The sequence below is a fragment of the Triplophysa dalaica genome, chromosome 17, assembly GCF_015846415.1.
Source record: "Triplophysa dalaica isolate WHDGS20190420 chromosome 17, ASM1584641v1, whole genome shotgun sequence".
Taxonomy (NCBI): domain Eukaryota; kingdom Metazoa; phylum Chordata; class Actinopteri; order Cypriniformes; family Nemacheilidae; genus Triplophysa; species Triplophysa dalaica.
This window is the reverse complement of record NC_079558.1, coordinates 4,341,181-4,354,472: the sequence shown is the minus strand read 5'-3', so window position 1 is coordinate 4,354,472 and position 13,292 is coordinate 4,341,181. Positions and strand designations below refer to the sequence as shown.

General features: G+C 35.5%; 2 protein-coding genes across 4 annotated transcripts; one reads left to right on the top strand and one right to left on the bottom strand.

The window, feature by feature from the left end:
- Window positions 1-466: 466 nt before the first annotated feature.
- lrrc59 (leucine rich repeat containing 59) lies at window positions 467-3,024 on the top strand. Of its 2 annotated transcripts, none has more exons than XM_056772137.1 (8): window positions 467-602; window positions 817-927; window positions 1,132-1,191; window positions 1,271-1,429; window positions 1,548-1,652; window positions 1,763-1,835; window positions 2,121-2,312; window positions 2,453-3,024. In XM_056772137.1, exons 2-8 carry the CDS (start codon window positions 829-831, stop codon window positions 2,713-2,715), a joined length of 951 nt encoding a protein of 316 aa, XP_056628115.1. In that variant the 5' UTR covers window positions 467-602; window positions 817-828; the 3' UTR covers window positions 2,716-3,024. The 2 variants fall into 2 exon arrangements, with proteins under 2 accessions (XP_056628115.1, XP_056628114.1); XM_056772136.1 differs by having other exon boundaries at window positions 473-628.
- Window positions 3,025-3,198: 174 nt separating this feature from the next.
- nat9 (N-acetyltransferase 9 (GCN5-related, putative)) lies at window positions 3,199-5,451 on the bottom strand. Of its 2 annotated transcripts, XM_056772139.1 has the most exons (7): window positions 5,319-5,451; window positions 5,161-5,243; window positions 4,968-5,077; window positions 4,710-4,850; window positions 4,574-4,633; window positions 4,400-4,494; window positions 3,199-3,902 (listed from the first exon to the last, which is right to left on the bottom strand). In XM_056772139.1, exons 2-7 carry the CDS (start codon window positions 5,235-5,237, stop codon window positions 3,744-3,746), a joined length of 642 nt encoding a protein of 213 aa, XP_056628117.1. In that variant the 5' UTR covers window positions 5,238-5,243; window positions 5,319-5,451; the 3' UTR covers window positions 3,199-3,743. The 2 variants fall into 2 exon arrangements, with proteins under 2 accessions (XP_056628117.1, XP_056628116.1); XM_056772138.1 differs by having other exon boundaries at window positions 4,710-5,077.
- Between the last annotated feature and the right edge of the window lie 7,841 nt (window positions 5,452-13,292).

Genomic DNA, 13,292 nt, shown 5'->3' with positions numbered 1-13,292 from the left:
TAAAGTTTTGATATATGTATGGTAGGCAATTTACAAAATATATTCATGTAACATGATCTTTACTTAATATCCTAATGATTTTTGGCATAAAAGAAAAATCTATAATTTGGACCCAAACAATGTATTTTTGGCTTCAACTACAAATGTTACCTTTTTACTTAAGAGGTTTTGTGATATTTTGTTTAACAGATTAATTCCGGTGCTTTGCGGCGTCATTGCGCCCCCTGACGACGGGCGATAAAAAGAAACTCCTTGATTGAAAATAAAGCTTTTAAAGATTTACATTTTCCCAATGCAAACAAAATATGAAAAAATATCAATTTGTTTGTGTTTGAAAGAACAAATATTGAATGAACCGAAAATACAGAGATAGTTATTTTTGGAAATAGAAATCAAAAGAGACCTCCAGACCTCCCGCCGCTAGGGGGCGATCATTGCGGGCGCTCTTGCAAATACAAGACACGACGTAAACTGCTACTCTTGGCATAAGCGAGTAGTGACGTGGATTATCATCCATTGCTGTGCAAATCTAGTATTAGCTGACTCTCCACATCAATACTCCACTGCAGGGGGTTTCGACTGTTTCTGGGCATATTAAACGAGTAACTTTCGCTCTTCACAATAAGACGTAATAGTAAACCTCTGTTGTTTGTAGTCAACTTTATCTACGAGAACTCTTTTACTTCGCTCAAATCATGTAGCTGTCAAAAGTTGTTCCGTTCATTCTTATTAATACATGTAATGCAGTGGGACTTTAATCGACTTGTTCAATTTATTCTCGTTTCTTTATTTTATTTTATGTGTTTTTATGTCTAGCAAGGAAACAGGATGAATAAAGGCAAAGTTGAAAACCTTAGAGACAAAATCGATGGCAATGAGGTTGATCTCAGTCTCAGTAACCTTACTGAGGTGCCAGTTAAGGAGCTGGTAAGTGTGGCTATATTTCTAAAGTTTATTATGTTATTTAAACCAACCAGCATTAAAACCTCAGAGGTAAGCTTTATGTAGACCTTACTGGGTTACCTAGTTAACTACACATTAATTGTGTCATCACATTTTCACTTTCAACTAACAAAATCTATGAACAATGTGTGTGAAGACACCCAATAAAAATCTTTGCTTTTTCTTCAGGCTACATTTCCAAAAGCAACAGCTTTGGATCTATCCTGTAATAACCTCACAACATTGACTGTAAGTAGCAACAGAGTATATTTCAATGCGTAAATTAGAAGCAAGTTTTTAGTAATGTTTTTTATTCTTACTACGCCAGCTTGAATTCTGTAACCTGACTCACCTTGTCAAAATCGATCTCAGCAAGAACCAACTTGTATGCTTACCAGACGAAATCGGACAGCTCTGTAACCTCCAGCATCTGGATTTATACAACAACAAACTGAGAAAGCTTCCCGTCAGCTTCTCGCAACTAAGGGTGGGTATAGGGTCTCAGGGCTAGGACCCTAGGACATCACCAAATCCATGCCTTAACTTGTTTACTTTAAGTCAATACGTTGGTCAGCAGCAGATGATAATTTTTTTTTTTTTTGTAGAGTCTGAAATGGCTGGATTTGAAGGATAACCCATTGGAGGCAACGTTGGCCAAGGCTGCAGGTGATTGCTTAGATGAGAAACAGTGCAAACAGTGTGCGTCCATGGTGAGTGAAAATAAAAGCATTGGACCGAATGAATACGGTTATTTACTACAAAGTAGATGCTTTGAAACTTTCTGTTCTGTACACTAAAGTAAAATTATGTCTGTATTTAGGTTCTCCAACATATGAAGGTCCTTCAGGAGGAAGCAGACATGGAACGAGAACGTCGGCTCTTAAAGGAGAGAGGTAGGGGCTAGGGTGTATCGAAACGTTCAACTAAACTGAAGTATTTTGCATTTTATTTAATGTAGTATCTTGTTAAAAATATATTAACAGCATAACACTTCTAGATTGAAATTAAGATACATTTTACATTAAGTATTTAAATGTCCGACATTTTAAAATAAGGAAGTGCTGATGTCACAACTTTGTTTGATTAGTGAACTAGAAATAGGAATGGATCCTAAATATTTCTTCCTCATTTTACAAAACTTATGGGGGGTTTATTTCTAAAACATGAAATGCTTACAGTACAAGAAAAGAAAAAAGAAGATAAGCAGAGGGAAAGGGAAGCCAAGGAAAAAGAGGCACAGAAAAAGAAGAAAGCTGATGAAAAGGAGAAGAAGAGACAGGAGTATCAGGCTCAGATGTCTGCTCTCGCCGCTCAAGAACAACAGAAAAAGAAGAGGGAAGAAAAGAAAAAGAAAGCTGCTCAAAATGACGGTATGTTTACATAATGAAAATTCTTTGTGTTGTAAAATGATACGCCTGTAAATTGCTTTGTCAAAATATGTGAAATGTGTAAATGTTATTTTAGCTTAAGCTAAAACATTGTGACTTTTATTACACTCTCTTCTCCACAGGTAAAAAGACCAACTCAGAGTCTGTCTCCAAAGGCAAGCGGTCCATCTGCTCCTTGTTCTTCTCTTACCTCCTGAAACTCCTCCTTCTGCTGATTGTGGGAGTTTCAAGTGTTTTAGCAGTTTGTCAGTTGACTGAACTGAGAAAAGAGGCATACTGTGTTCCAGTAAATGTACACTTTGACGAAACCGTGAGATGGGCTCAGACTCTGGACATCGTACGGCAAGTCAATCAAATAATGTCTGATCTCAGAGTGTGGGATTGAAACGTCTGTCAATAATCCATCCTGCCCTGGATCTGAGGCGGCATGCAGTGGATTGGGACCAAATCACAGATCTGTCTGCGCGAATTCCTATGGAATTGATTTTCTCTTATTTTTTAAATGATCATTAATGCTATGGATCAGTCTGTGAATAAAAATCTGGCCCGTGTGTCTTTAAACTGCCAAAACAGGACAGGAAAATAACTTGAAAACTTCAAGAAACGGTTTATGAATTATTACAGTTGTGACCTTTGTAATCTGATGTACCACAACATCTTATAATAAAGGTTGTGATGAATTTTCAGAATCTCACACATTTGCTGTTCATGTTACCAAGGGGATAAAAACAAATTAAAGCTTTTACCAAATGAAAAGTGTGCAACACCTTATCTGTAGGTTTTCTCAGACAACCAGTAGAGTCTGAATGAGTTATAGGTTGTACCAAATGCTTCCGAGTAAAGCTGTACATTTATAACATAATGCCTGTAAGATTGTGATAAGCATTTTTATTTTTAAAAAGAAAAACAGCCACAAAGTCTTTTTAAAAAGACCTTTATGTATTTTGATGGAGGACATTAATACAATTTACTTAAACTAAATTTACTACAAGAGAAACAGTATGTACATAAGAATATCTCTTAAACTAATTCATTATTATATTAAAATATTGGCTAAATCTATCATTTATGTTCACTTTGCAATATTGATTGTAATCAAAACAACATCATCATGCAGATGGAAGGCTTTAGATTGGAGTTTTACAATCCAATTTCTTTATATATGCCTTAACAAGATAAAATCACACAATATGACAATATACATTACAATGTTTAGTTGCGATCGATTGCTTTGAGTTAGAATTCTTGTTACACTTAAACATTACAGACAAATGTCACCTACTGGAAGTATATCAGCTTTTTTGGACACAGTGAATCATTAATAATTAATATGCACATAAGGCTTTTTTAAAAACAGAAATCAAATCTTCTATGAAAGCCAATTCTGCCTTAACTGCATTGTATGAAGGCTATTCACAGAGAGAAAGGCTGGTTTGCGGCTTGTCTACTATCTCGTGCCTTTCCGTATTCTCTCTGCAGCATGAAGTCCATGTTTCCAAATAAAACTTTCCGTACGTTCTCATTCACGGTGACCCCAAGAGTAACCTCCTGAAAGACTTCACTGACAGTGAGCTGCAAAAACAATTTTCAATATGTCATTTTCTGGAGTATTATTGTAATGTAAGATGTCATGTGAAAATAAAAGTAAATTCACTCTTCAAGTCCTTCAAGTGATAGTTGAAAATTCTGTCATCATTTACCCACCCTCAGATTGTTCCAAACCTCTATACATTTCTTTGTTCCAGAATGAGATCATGTTTTTTTATACTGTGCATTCCAATTAATATCAAGTAAACTGCAGTTGGTTTGTTTTGATTTAAGCCTTAATAGCTAAAAAATACAGCAAATTAACAAAATGATAACATGATAAAAACATGATTTTATTATCTCATTTTTGAACCAAACTCTTCAAATACTATGAGGGTCAATGGGGGATGAGATATGTATGGTTGCTGACATTCTTCCAAATATCTTCCCTTGTGTTTAACAGAAGAAATATATAAAGTTTTGGAACCACTTGAGGGTGAGTAAACAATGAAAGAATTTTAAGTTGAGTTTGTTTCTCTCACCTCCTTAAAGTGAAATTTCTTGAACATGGCAATACTGGTTTTATTATCCAAGCCAATCTTGACCTCAAATTTTTTAATTCCAAGCATGCTGATGCCTGTTTGGAAAAAAAACAAAAATACTTTAGTTACTATAGTAATGGTTCCTCATTAAACAAATCATTAGATTCATCTCACCATAGCACATCATCATCCGAGTTACTTCTTTGCCAAGTCCTTTTCCTCTATAGCAGGGCACTAGCGTGAAAAAAATCTTTATGTTACTGCCAGACCTAGTAGAGCTAAGAAATGTAACACATTGAATACATATTACCTGCGATCATGATCTCCAGTTCAGCCAAAGTTGGGTCACTGGGGTCTGTCAAGAAAATGTTGACATCTCCCACCATGCATCCCTCTTCTGGTATACTTGGATCTGCCCATTTCTGTTTGTCCAAAACGATGAAGGTGCACTCTATGGGGGAGAAATCAAAGACGAATGAACACAGAAACATATCAAGTAGAGAGCATGTGCGTGAATGACAACAGGACACTAACATGAAACATGTGCATGTGTTAGGTGGAAGCTCACTGTCGTTATCTTCTTTCCAGCTCTTTTGCATGTCATACTCCTGCTCCAGGGTCAGGGGCTCTGATGCGGTCAACTTCTGCAGATCGGGAGACGACATCCATTGATGATATCTAAACAGGGATGAAATGAATAGATTTAAATGAACTGCTACACCCATCACGCAAGATGACATCCTGAATCCGCAACTTAATACCTGGGAACATGATCTGCGTTGTAAGGTACCAGCACAACCTTCTGTCCCTCTAGTAATGTATCTTCATTTATCCTCATTATAGCCTGTAAAATAGAGCGCTTTAAAAACATAACCTTTCAATCTAAATAGCTGTTTATCACGTTTCGTCGCTGTCATACCTCAGATTCAATCTTGTAGAATAGTCGCTAAAAACTGTCCATCTGTTTAATTTACGAATTGAATTTTTAATGAAACGCACACTGTATGAAAAAATCTTCAAATCAACAGCGGCGCACGTAAACTGCGTCATCACCGTGAGTCGAAACGACATTTCCACTTTCATCCACTAGAGGGCACAATTCTCAAAGTTAAAAAATCATAGAAAGTAAATAATGATTATTCAAGTAAATTAGACAAACATTGCTTCATTTGTTTTTTTTGTTATGCCAATAAATTTGATTAAATGTTTAATTGTCAGTTTTTAATATTTATGTTTTATGGTCTTTAAATGTGACCACGAGGTGGGGCAAAGGGTCTGTAAAGAGGACAATGGCAGACTGGAGCAAATAATTATAGGTGCTTATATCGCAATTTCACAATTAAAAGGATCTTCAAATATAATGTTAAATAATGCTAAAGTAGAGTAAAGTAAAATAAAGTAAAATGAAAATAATAATAACCTTTAGCTTTTTCTGTCACTGTGATCCTTTTGTGGAACTGCGATGATAAGTGGCCAACTTCATGGCAAAAAGGGCAGTTTTGTATTTAAATGGATAGTTCCACCAAAAATAAATGTTACACTATTTATTCACCTATTTTGTTAAAAACCTGTGTGACTTTCGTTCTTCTGTGGAAAACAAATCAAGATTTTTGGAAAAAATGTGTTGGGCCACTAGGCCAATGGAGACCAGTGTTGTTTGGTTATGACATTCTTCAAAATATTCTTTTGTCTTCCTACAGGTTTGAGATGACAATAGGGTGAGTAAAAGGATGACAGAATTTACATTTTTGGATGAACTGGTCCCTTCAAGAATTAAGGGCCGGTCTGTTCTTAAAGCGACCAGCTCCTCATTCCCTTCACCCCGTCTATATTGACAAGTGGTGCATTTGGCATCATATTCCTGCTACAGCCCCTATGCCAGTCATCCACAGCGTCATGGCGACGAGCCGTCACTCAATGCTAATGAAAGAGATTCATTCAGCTCACTCGCTGGGAAAGCGCCTATCAGTCCCCTTCTCTGAAATGAGTCTAATGGAGTCCCCACAGCCTGATTCCTCTGAGGTAATGAATTAAGTGACAGTGAAGGGGCCATAAGTACGGGGGCCCGCCTGTGTGATAGACACTCAAGCGGACAAGACAATCCATCTCTCGATCTCAAAGCTCTCCATCTCGTTGATGTGCCTGTAGATACAAATAAACACAAAACAGCCGACAGGCTGCAGATTCAGTTCTGGAGGGGATATGTGAAAGATTTATTTCACTGACAGGCTTTCCCCAAAAAATCTAGCACAAGGTGATTATTTTTGTAATTAATATTTTCCGACTTAATGATCCTTTTCGACGTGCCCTGTTAAACTGCAGGAAATGCACAGGAGAAATCAACAGCCTGTTATAGGGCTGATATTTGAACAGAGAGTCGTGATTGATGACTGTCCTCTCTTGTCATCTCAGAAATCTGTTGCAGGTGCCATTTATTGTGACGGCTTCATAATCCATGATATATGCCGAATTTGTGATACAGACATTTTTGTGTCCAACTGAAAGCAAAAGGATTTTTACTTTTTTACACATCAGATCTTTCACAGGCTGTACCGTTATTGCTACAGCATAGCAATACATCACTTATTTCTGCCTTGTTTGTGTGCTGAAATTTACCTTTTACATCAAACTAATACAATTAGATGAAACTCGGAGGTACAAAGTATATTCTTACTTTTGTCACACACTGAAAAACCAAATAAGTTGGGAAAACTCAAAAAAATTGTTTTGAAAATTGTTCAAAGTTTTGAGTTTGTTGTACTCATGCCCGTTAATTCCTTTTGATTTTGAACATTTAGTAAGGTAACTTTTTTATTTACAGTTAAAAAAAGGCCCCAAAAGTAAGAATTAGTTACAGGAACTCAAAATAGTAAGTACATTTTTTTATATAAAATTAAGTTAACACTACTTCAACTATTTAATTACTTTGAAAATTCGGGTTTACAGTGCAGAAAGAGTTATTTGGACATTTAAACCACTCAACAGTGCATAATAAAAAACATACAGAATAAAAAGGCTTACATAGACAAGCAAAACATTTAGAGAAAAATACAATAGATATTTTTTTAGTATTTGCAATTATTGACTGAAAGTAAAACTTCAAAAAAAGTAAAATAAAGGAATATGAGATACTTTCATAGACAGTCAGGTTTACACTGAATAATAATTACTTTTTATTACACCTGTCCTTCATAAGCCTTTCTTATGGGACATTGTTGTTTGTAAAATGATGACTTAAAATATTCAGTTTATTCCATTAGGAGATAAATGCAAATTCTTACATCTACTCCCCCACTCTTATGTGAATTCTAATTTTCTTATTTCGTGTTCATATTTTGCATTATGCAAAAAACTTTTCTGCCCTGAAACTACATAAGGGAATAAATTTAAGGTAAATTGGTGTGAAATATAGTCCATGAACCTTTTGAAAAGGTACGTGTCATTTCAGATGTTTTTTCTGCAATTCTAAGGTATAATTTTACTCTTTTTGTGGCTTACTTGGGTATTCCATTGACTTTGAAGATTGTTTAAAAGCGGTCCAGGTAGCGTAGTCAGTGGAAGGACTAGAGATGGTTCTGTGCCAAAATATACAGTATAAGTCATATTGCAAATAAAGCAAATCTACAGCAAGAAATCAGGCATAGTATTTACAATATCAATGGATCACATATAATTAAAAGGACATAGTTGTTTTATCATTTATACAAAGTCAATAATTGATTTCCCCTCCAGATACAATCTAAAAACATGCTTCTTATTATGTTTATTTTAAGCTGAACATTTTTATTTTATACCAAAACATCATTTAAAAACCAAATGAAACCTTCCAAAATATGTAATTATTTTTTCCACTGTTGACACAGAAACAAATGAATCCATTAAAGTTTAATAGCCTAAAACTATTGCTTCTCAGGGAACAACAGCACATAATTACACTTGTTGTATTACTGCATGTCTGATGCTTGTCGCAATTATTTCCATAATCCAAGGACAGCCATTTAAGATTTCTCTATATTTGAAATGTAGTATGAATAATGTTGCACCAAACATAACTGCGTTTATGTAAATATGTTATATTGTCAATTTCTGACATTTAAACAATAAACAAAGTTTCATATAATCAAAGTTTCAATTTAATAACAGTTATTATAAAGAAATACATGAAAATAAGATATCACAACCACTTTCTTTAGAAAACATAATCAAAGTCTTTTTAAGAACACACAAGTTTGCATATAAATGTTTGTATATAAAGTTCATCTCTTCCCTACCCACCAAGTGAGGAACCAACCAGAACATTATCCGAAAAGTCCACACAATTAATTTGAATCTGAGAACGGTTTCTTTTCTTTTTGACCTTGTAGTTTATATATTAATTATTGAACAAGAACTCTGCATCATCCCCTATACTGATGAATGTCAGTCTTCTGCCACCTCACCCTCAATGACCACACGCGTCATTCTTTAAACTCTGCCGACAGACCTCCACCCTTTTCCGCGCTCATATTTTCATCATCATTGCCAATTACGTTATAGGAGGTGTTTTTGTGTGTTTGAGGTATTGAGGCATTGTGATAGCGTAGTGGGGATGCAGCAGGATGACGTGGCAGATGGTTTATTAGAGATGATCTCAGCTGGAAAGCCTGAATTATGGAGAGGGCAGAGACATTCTGACAGCCAAGACACACACTTAGACACACGCACACATGACTTGGCCACTCTTCGATCTCATAGAGCGTTTCCAAATCACACAGAGATCTCAATGACCACATATGCTGGACACATATTCATCACGGACAAACATGATAACCACTGTCTGTTTACCATGAATCTGAATATTTCATTCATTTCATAATGCTTTTACATATGGTTGGGGACTTCAATAAACCCCTGAAATTCAAACTTTGGTCTGTTTACAACTGAAATTAATGATACCTGAGGAGAGGCGTGCCATTACTTTTCAAGTTTTGCCTGGTGAAGGATAAAAAAATGAAAAAATGTATAGGATTCGAGAGAACAATTTGGGGATTGGCTCTTTTGACAAGTTAGCAAGCATCTGGCAAGCATTCTAGCAACCATCCAAGGGGTCTTCAATGCAACCTCCCAGGGGCTGTGTTTGGGTGACCTCTGAGAGAAAGGACAGATGGTGTTCGGGGAGAGAGGGGTCTTCAGGATCACAGTGTTTACCCAGGACCATCATATCAACGGTGGGCCATGCAGCCTCTTGCTGGATGATATGGCAGAGGTAGTTTGTCTTTGGGTTATCTGACATGTCTTTTGGAGGACACACCGCGCAAGCAAAGCTAATTAGAGGTAATAAAAACTCACGTACACACTTGTGAAAATGGGCTCATGCTGGGTACAAAATTGCTGTGGATGTGAAATAGTGTCTCAGTCACACAAGGACGGAGCAGGCGTCTTAATAAGTTATTTATTTACACTTAATAAGTGTAAATAAATCACTTATTTACACAGTTCTGTAGCTTCATGAAACATAATTCTTAGCAACAAATGTGTTTTCAATGCATTTAGATTGCAATATAATATGTGGGGCAAGAATATATATCTTGCTGAATTCTACATTAACATCTCATGAAGTGATGCTATTTTGTGGTGTGTATTTTAATATTAATATCTTTTACTTTAATATGGTTTAGACAGTATCTTTAAATGAAAAACTCCAATTGATTTTACATGTGTTTGAAACCTTTTTAATTTTGCTACATTTTTGCGTATATTTTTTTACATTATTTACTATAATATATATATATTTTATTATTTTAATTTTAATTTTGGTATTTTATTTTATTTCATTTAATTGATTAATCACACGCTTATGATACTTATGATTTATTTCAGATTGGATTTAACCTGAATGATAAAAATAAGATTAAAGGTGTTAAGATTAAAATACACTGTAAATTTAAACTTTAAATTTAAAAGAAATAGTTTAAAATATACAAATTGATTGAAATTAATTTAATTATTTTGTATAATGATAGATAGCAGTCCTCAAAAAGGTAAAAACAACCCCCTTAAAGTTGCACCAAAGTTTATTTCTGTTTCGCTCATTCACTCTTTGAATGTTTATAAAACAAACAAGCAAATCAAAACACTGCCAAGTACACCAGTGGTCTTGTTTAAGAGACCTTAAAGAGATTCCAAACTTTTTTTGTGAACTGAGAAGAATCGTGAATTATTCATGCATGATTCATTATAAGAGAGCGTCAATAGAGGACTAATCTCTAACTGAGCCTTAGTTCTGGGAAAATTACGTCCATTTAATGAGATAGATAAAAGATAATTATGATTAGGACCCCAAGATGCAGAAATCTCTCCATAATTACAGATAAAATTACAGCTGGCGATATTGTACCCCAGCAGCAAGAAAACAAAGCACCAATGAGAAGAAAATCATACTCGTTGTCTGGTTGCAGAACAGTGACTCCGCAGAAAGTTCAGCTCAGTTTTCAACAATTTTCAGTGGATCATAGCAAAGTAACTCAAGTTGTGAAGAATAACAAAAAACTAGATCGATTTTTAAAAAGAACAATGTGGATATTTTAGCGGCATCTAGTGGTGAGGTTGCAAACCGCAACCAATGGCTCCCTTCCACCCTCCCTTTCAAAGCACTTTGATGACTGACACAGGATGTCGTCGCATTTTCGTTTTGCCGAAGCAGATAACATATTTACAAAACCCGCTGTAGAGAAGTTTGTCAGTTTAGGGCTACTGTAGAAACAACATGGCAAATTCCATGTAAGGGGAAACCACGGTGTATGTGGATAGAGCTAGCTCATTCTAAGCTAATAAAAACATAACGCTTCATTATGTAAGATCTTTATACACCTCTGAAGACATAGTTATGTATATTATATTGCTTTTCTGTCAGGAGACCCTCCTTAATACTACACACTGGACCTTTACGAGTAATCTGAGGTAATATGGCTCAGCAAGTGTCTAACACAATGAGAATAAAAGTAAAAAAGCTACCACCAATTATCAAGTTCCTAAAAATAAATGTGAAATATATAACCATGATAGCTACCTTGCTATTACAGTATTATGTCTTGGAACTTTAAGCTAATTTTAGTAAAAAGACATTGACAGGAATTTGAATCTAGCCATAAGGACAGATATCAGAGTTAAATTATAATGATTTACTTCTCTAAACATTTCAGATCCAGATCTGATAAAGACAGATTTAAGTATTTAGCTCAGGTCTTCTCACACTTTAATGCCTTTAGTTTTTTTTTTTGTATAAATAGTCTGACTGAATCAGGTTTGGTGTCGGTGAAAGAATGAGTGAAAGGCGGATGAGATGTCGATGTGTCTAATTTTAAAAGTTTTAAAATCAAAAGAAGACAGCGATATAAAGCTTGCTAAAATCACCTGATAAACTTGGACAACTAGAGTGAAACTTTAAATTATAGACAATTATTTGAAATCCCATAAAATAGTATTTTAATCAAAGCTATTTTTCCATTCATACTGAAAGGAAGTTCAAGTAAAAGGTCTCTTGTAAGTCCTCTTCCTGGTTCTGTGTGGAAACTGAGCAATTCTGACAGACCTGGCAGTCCATGTCTCCCACAACAATTACAACTTGACACGGAGCAGCTTTTGAATATAAGGTGCAACCTTTTCTCCTGATGAGTGCCATCTGAAGGACATCAAAGAAGGAGACAAGGGCCGGACATGGAGGGCCTTTCACGGTCACCGGATATAAGTCTGATCCTCACTGACAATACCAATCCCTTTTATTCCTCACGTGATGGACTGACTGAATAATTCATTCATACAGTTTGTGCTACATTTTATGTTTTAAAGCATCAGGTGCAAATTCAAAGTATTTGGGGTGAGAACTATTAAATGTGTTCGATATCGAAGACATGTGACAGTTGCTTGGGCTGTTTTTGTAACAAAATATATTAGATAAAGTATTGTCAAACTTTTCCAGGGTAAAATGTTTTTGCTCACGAGTCAGAGAGTGAAAAGGTTTTGGTCAAACTAATAATTCAGGAGATATAAAGTAATTATAATAATTAGGACCCATAATAATTAGTAATAATTCAGTAGACACTGCTCCTTATCTTCTATGGAATACAGTCTCCACAATACTCACATTGTGCCATTCCACTCAGTATTTAAGCATCAGGACGGTCTCATAAACATGTTCATTAAAACCAGGTCAGAGGCAAATATAGTCATGAAGTTTGACGACTCCCATTTCTTCATTAATGGAGGGGCGACTTTGAAACGGCGGCCCTGGAAGCGGAAAAGCAATATTTTGAACGCTTGCATCCATTTCTGGTCTAATTAATTTAGCTTCTTAATTATGCCGGTTTGATTGTAATGTATTCAGTTGATTAATGATGCTAAAGGAAGGCTTGACTCTCATCTGGAGAGCAATTATCAGCGCACCCGAGCTGCAGCGCACCTGTCAAGCTCTCAGCTCAACTCTCAGGTTCTCAGGTTCCATCAGATTGCTTTCCACAGGCACCTAATGGTTTGGGCTCAAATATAATAACTGTATTTTTAGGACTAATGTGGACGTATTATATCTTGCTGTGGGAAGGGATATAGATGGGTAACAGCTTTTGATTATATTTCAACTCAGACTTTGTGGATTACATTCTCACTTTCATCTGTGATGCGATTGTAGATATGTTTAACTAATGCTTGATTCTTTCTATATTTCAGTGGTGATTGTTACCTGTGAGGCTGTATTTGTGGTTTCACGGCCAATTTAACACCCGGTAGGAAAATAAATGAATGTAACCTTTTAGTACCGCAGTAATTTGTTAAGAACAAATATCTCCATCTCTTTTTACAGATGGTTGTTGTCTCTACATGCTGAATTGAATGTGCCCATTTATCTGGGTCTATTTTCAAA

Excerpts from the sequence above, each read along its gene's own strand:
- lrrc59 (XM_056772137.1), top strand. The coding sequence starts at position 829 with ATGAATAAAGGCAAAGTTGAAAACCTTAGAGACAAAATCGATGGCAAT. Across the intron at positions 1,192-1,270 it reads ATAACCTCACAACATTGACT|CTTGAATTCTGTAACCTGAC; the intron begins GTAAGTAGCAAC and ends TTACTACGCCAG. Across the intron at positions 1,430-1,547 it reads TCAGCTTCTCGCAACTAAGG|AGTCTGAAATGGCTGGATTT; the intron begins GTGGGTATAGGG and ends TTTTTTTTGTAG.
- nat9 (XM_056772138.1), bottom strand. The coding sequence starts at position 5,237 with ATGAGGATAAATGAAGATACATTACTAGAGGGACAGAAGGTTGTGCTG. Across the intron at positions 5,078-5,160 it reads AACGCAGATCATGTTCCCAG|ATATCATCAATGGATGTCGT; the intron begins GTATTAAGTTGC and ends ATCCCTGTTTAG. Across the intron at positions 3,903-4,399 it reads AGAAATTTCACTTTAAGGAG|CTCACTGTCAGTGAAGTCTT; the intron begins GTGAGAGAAACA and ends TTGTTTTTGCAG.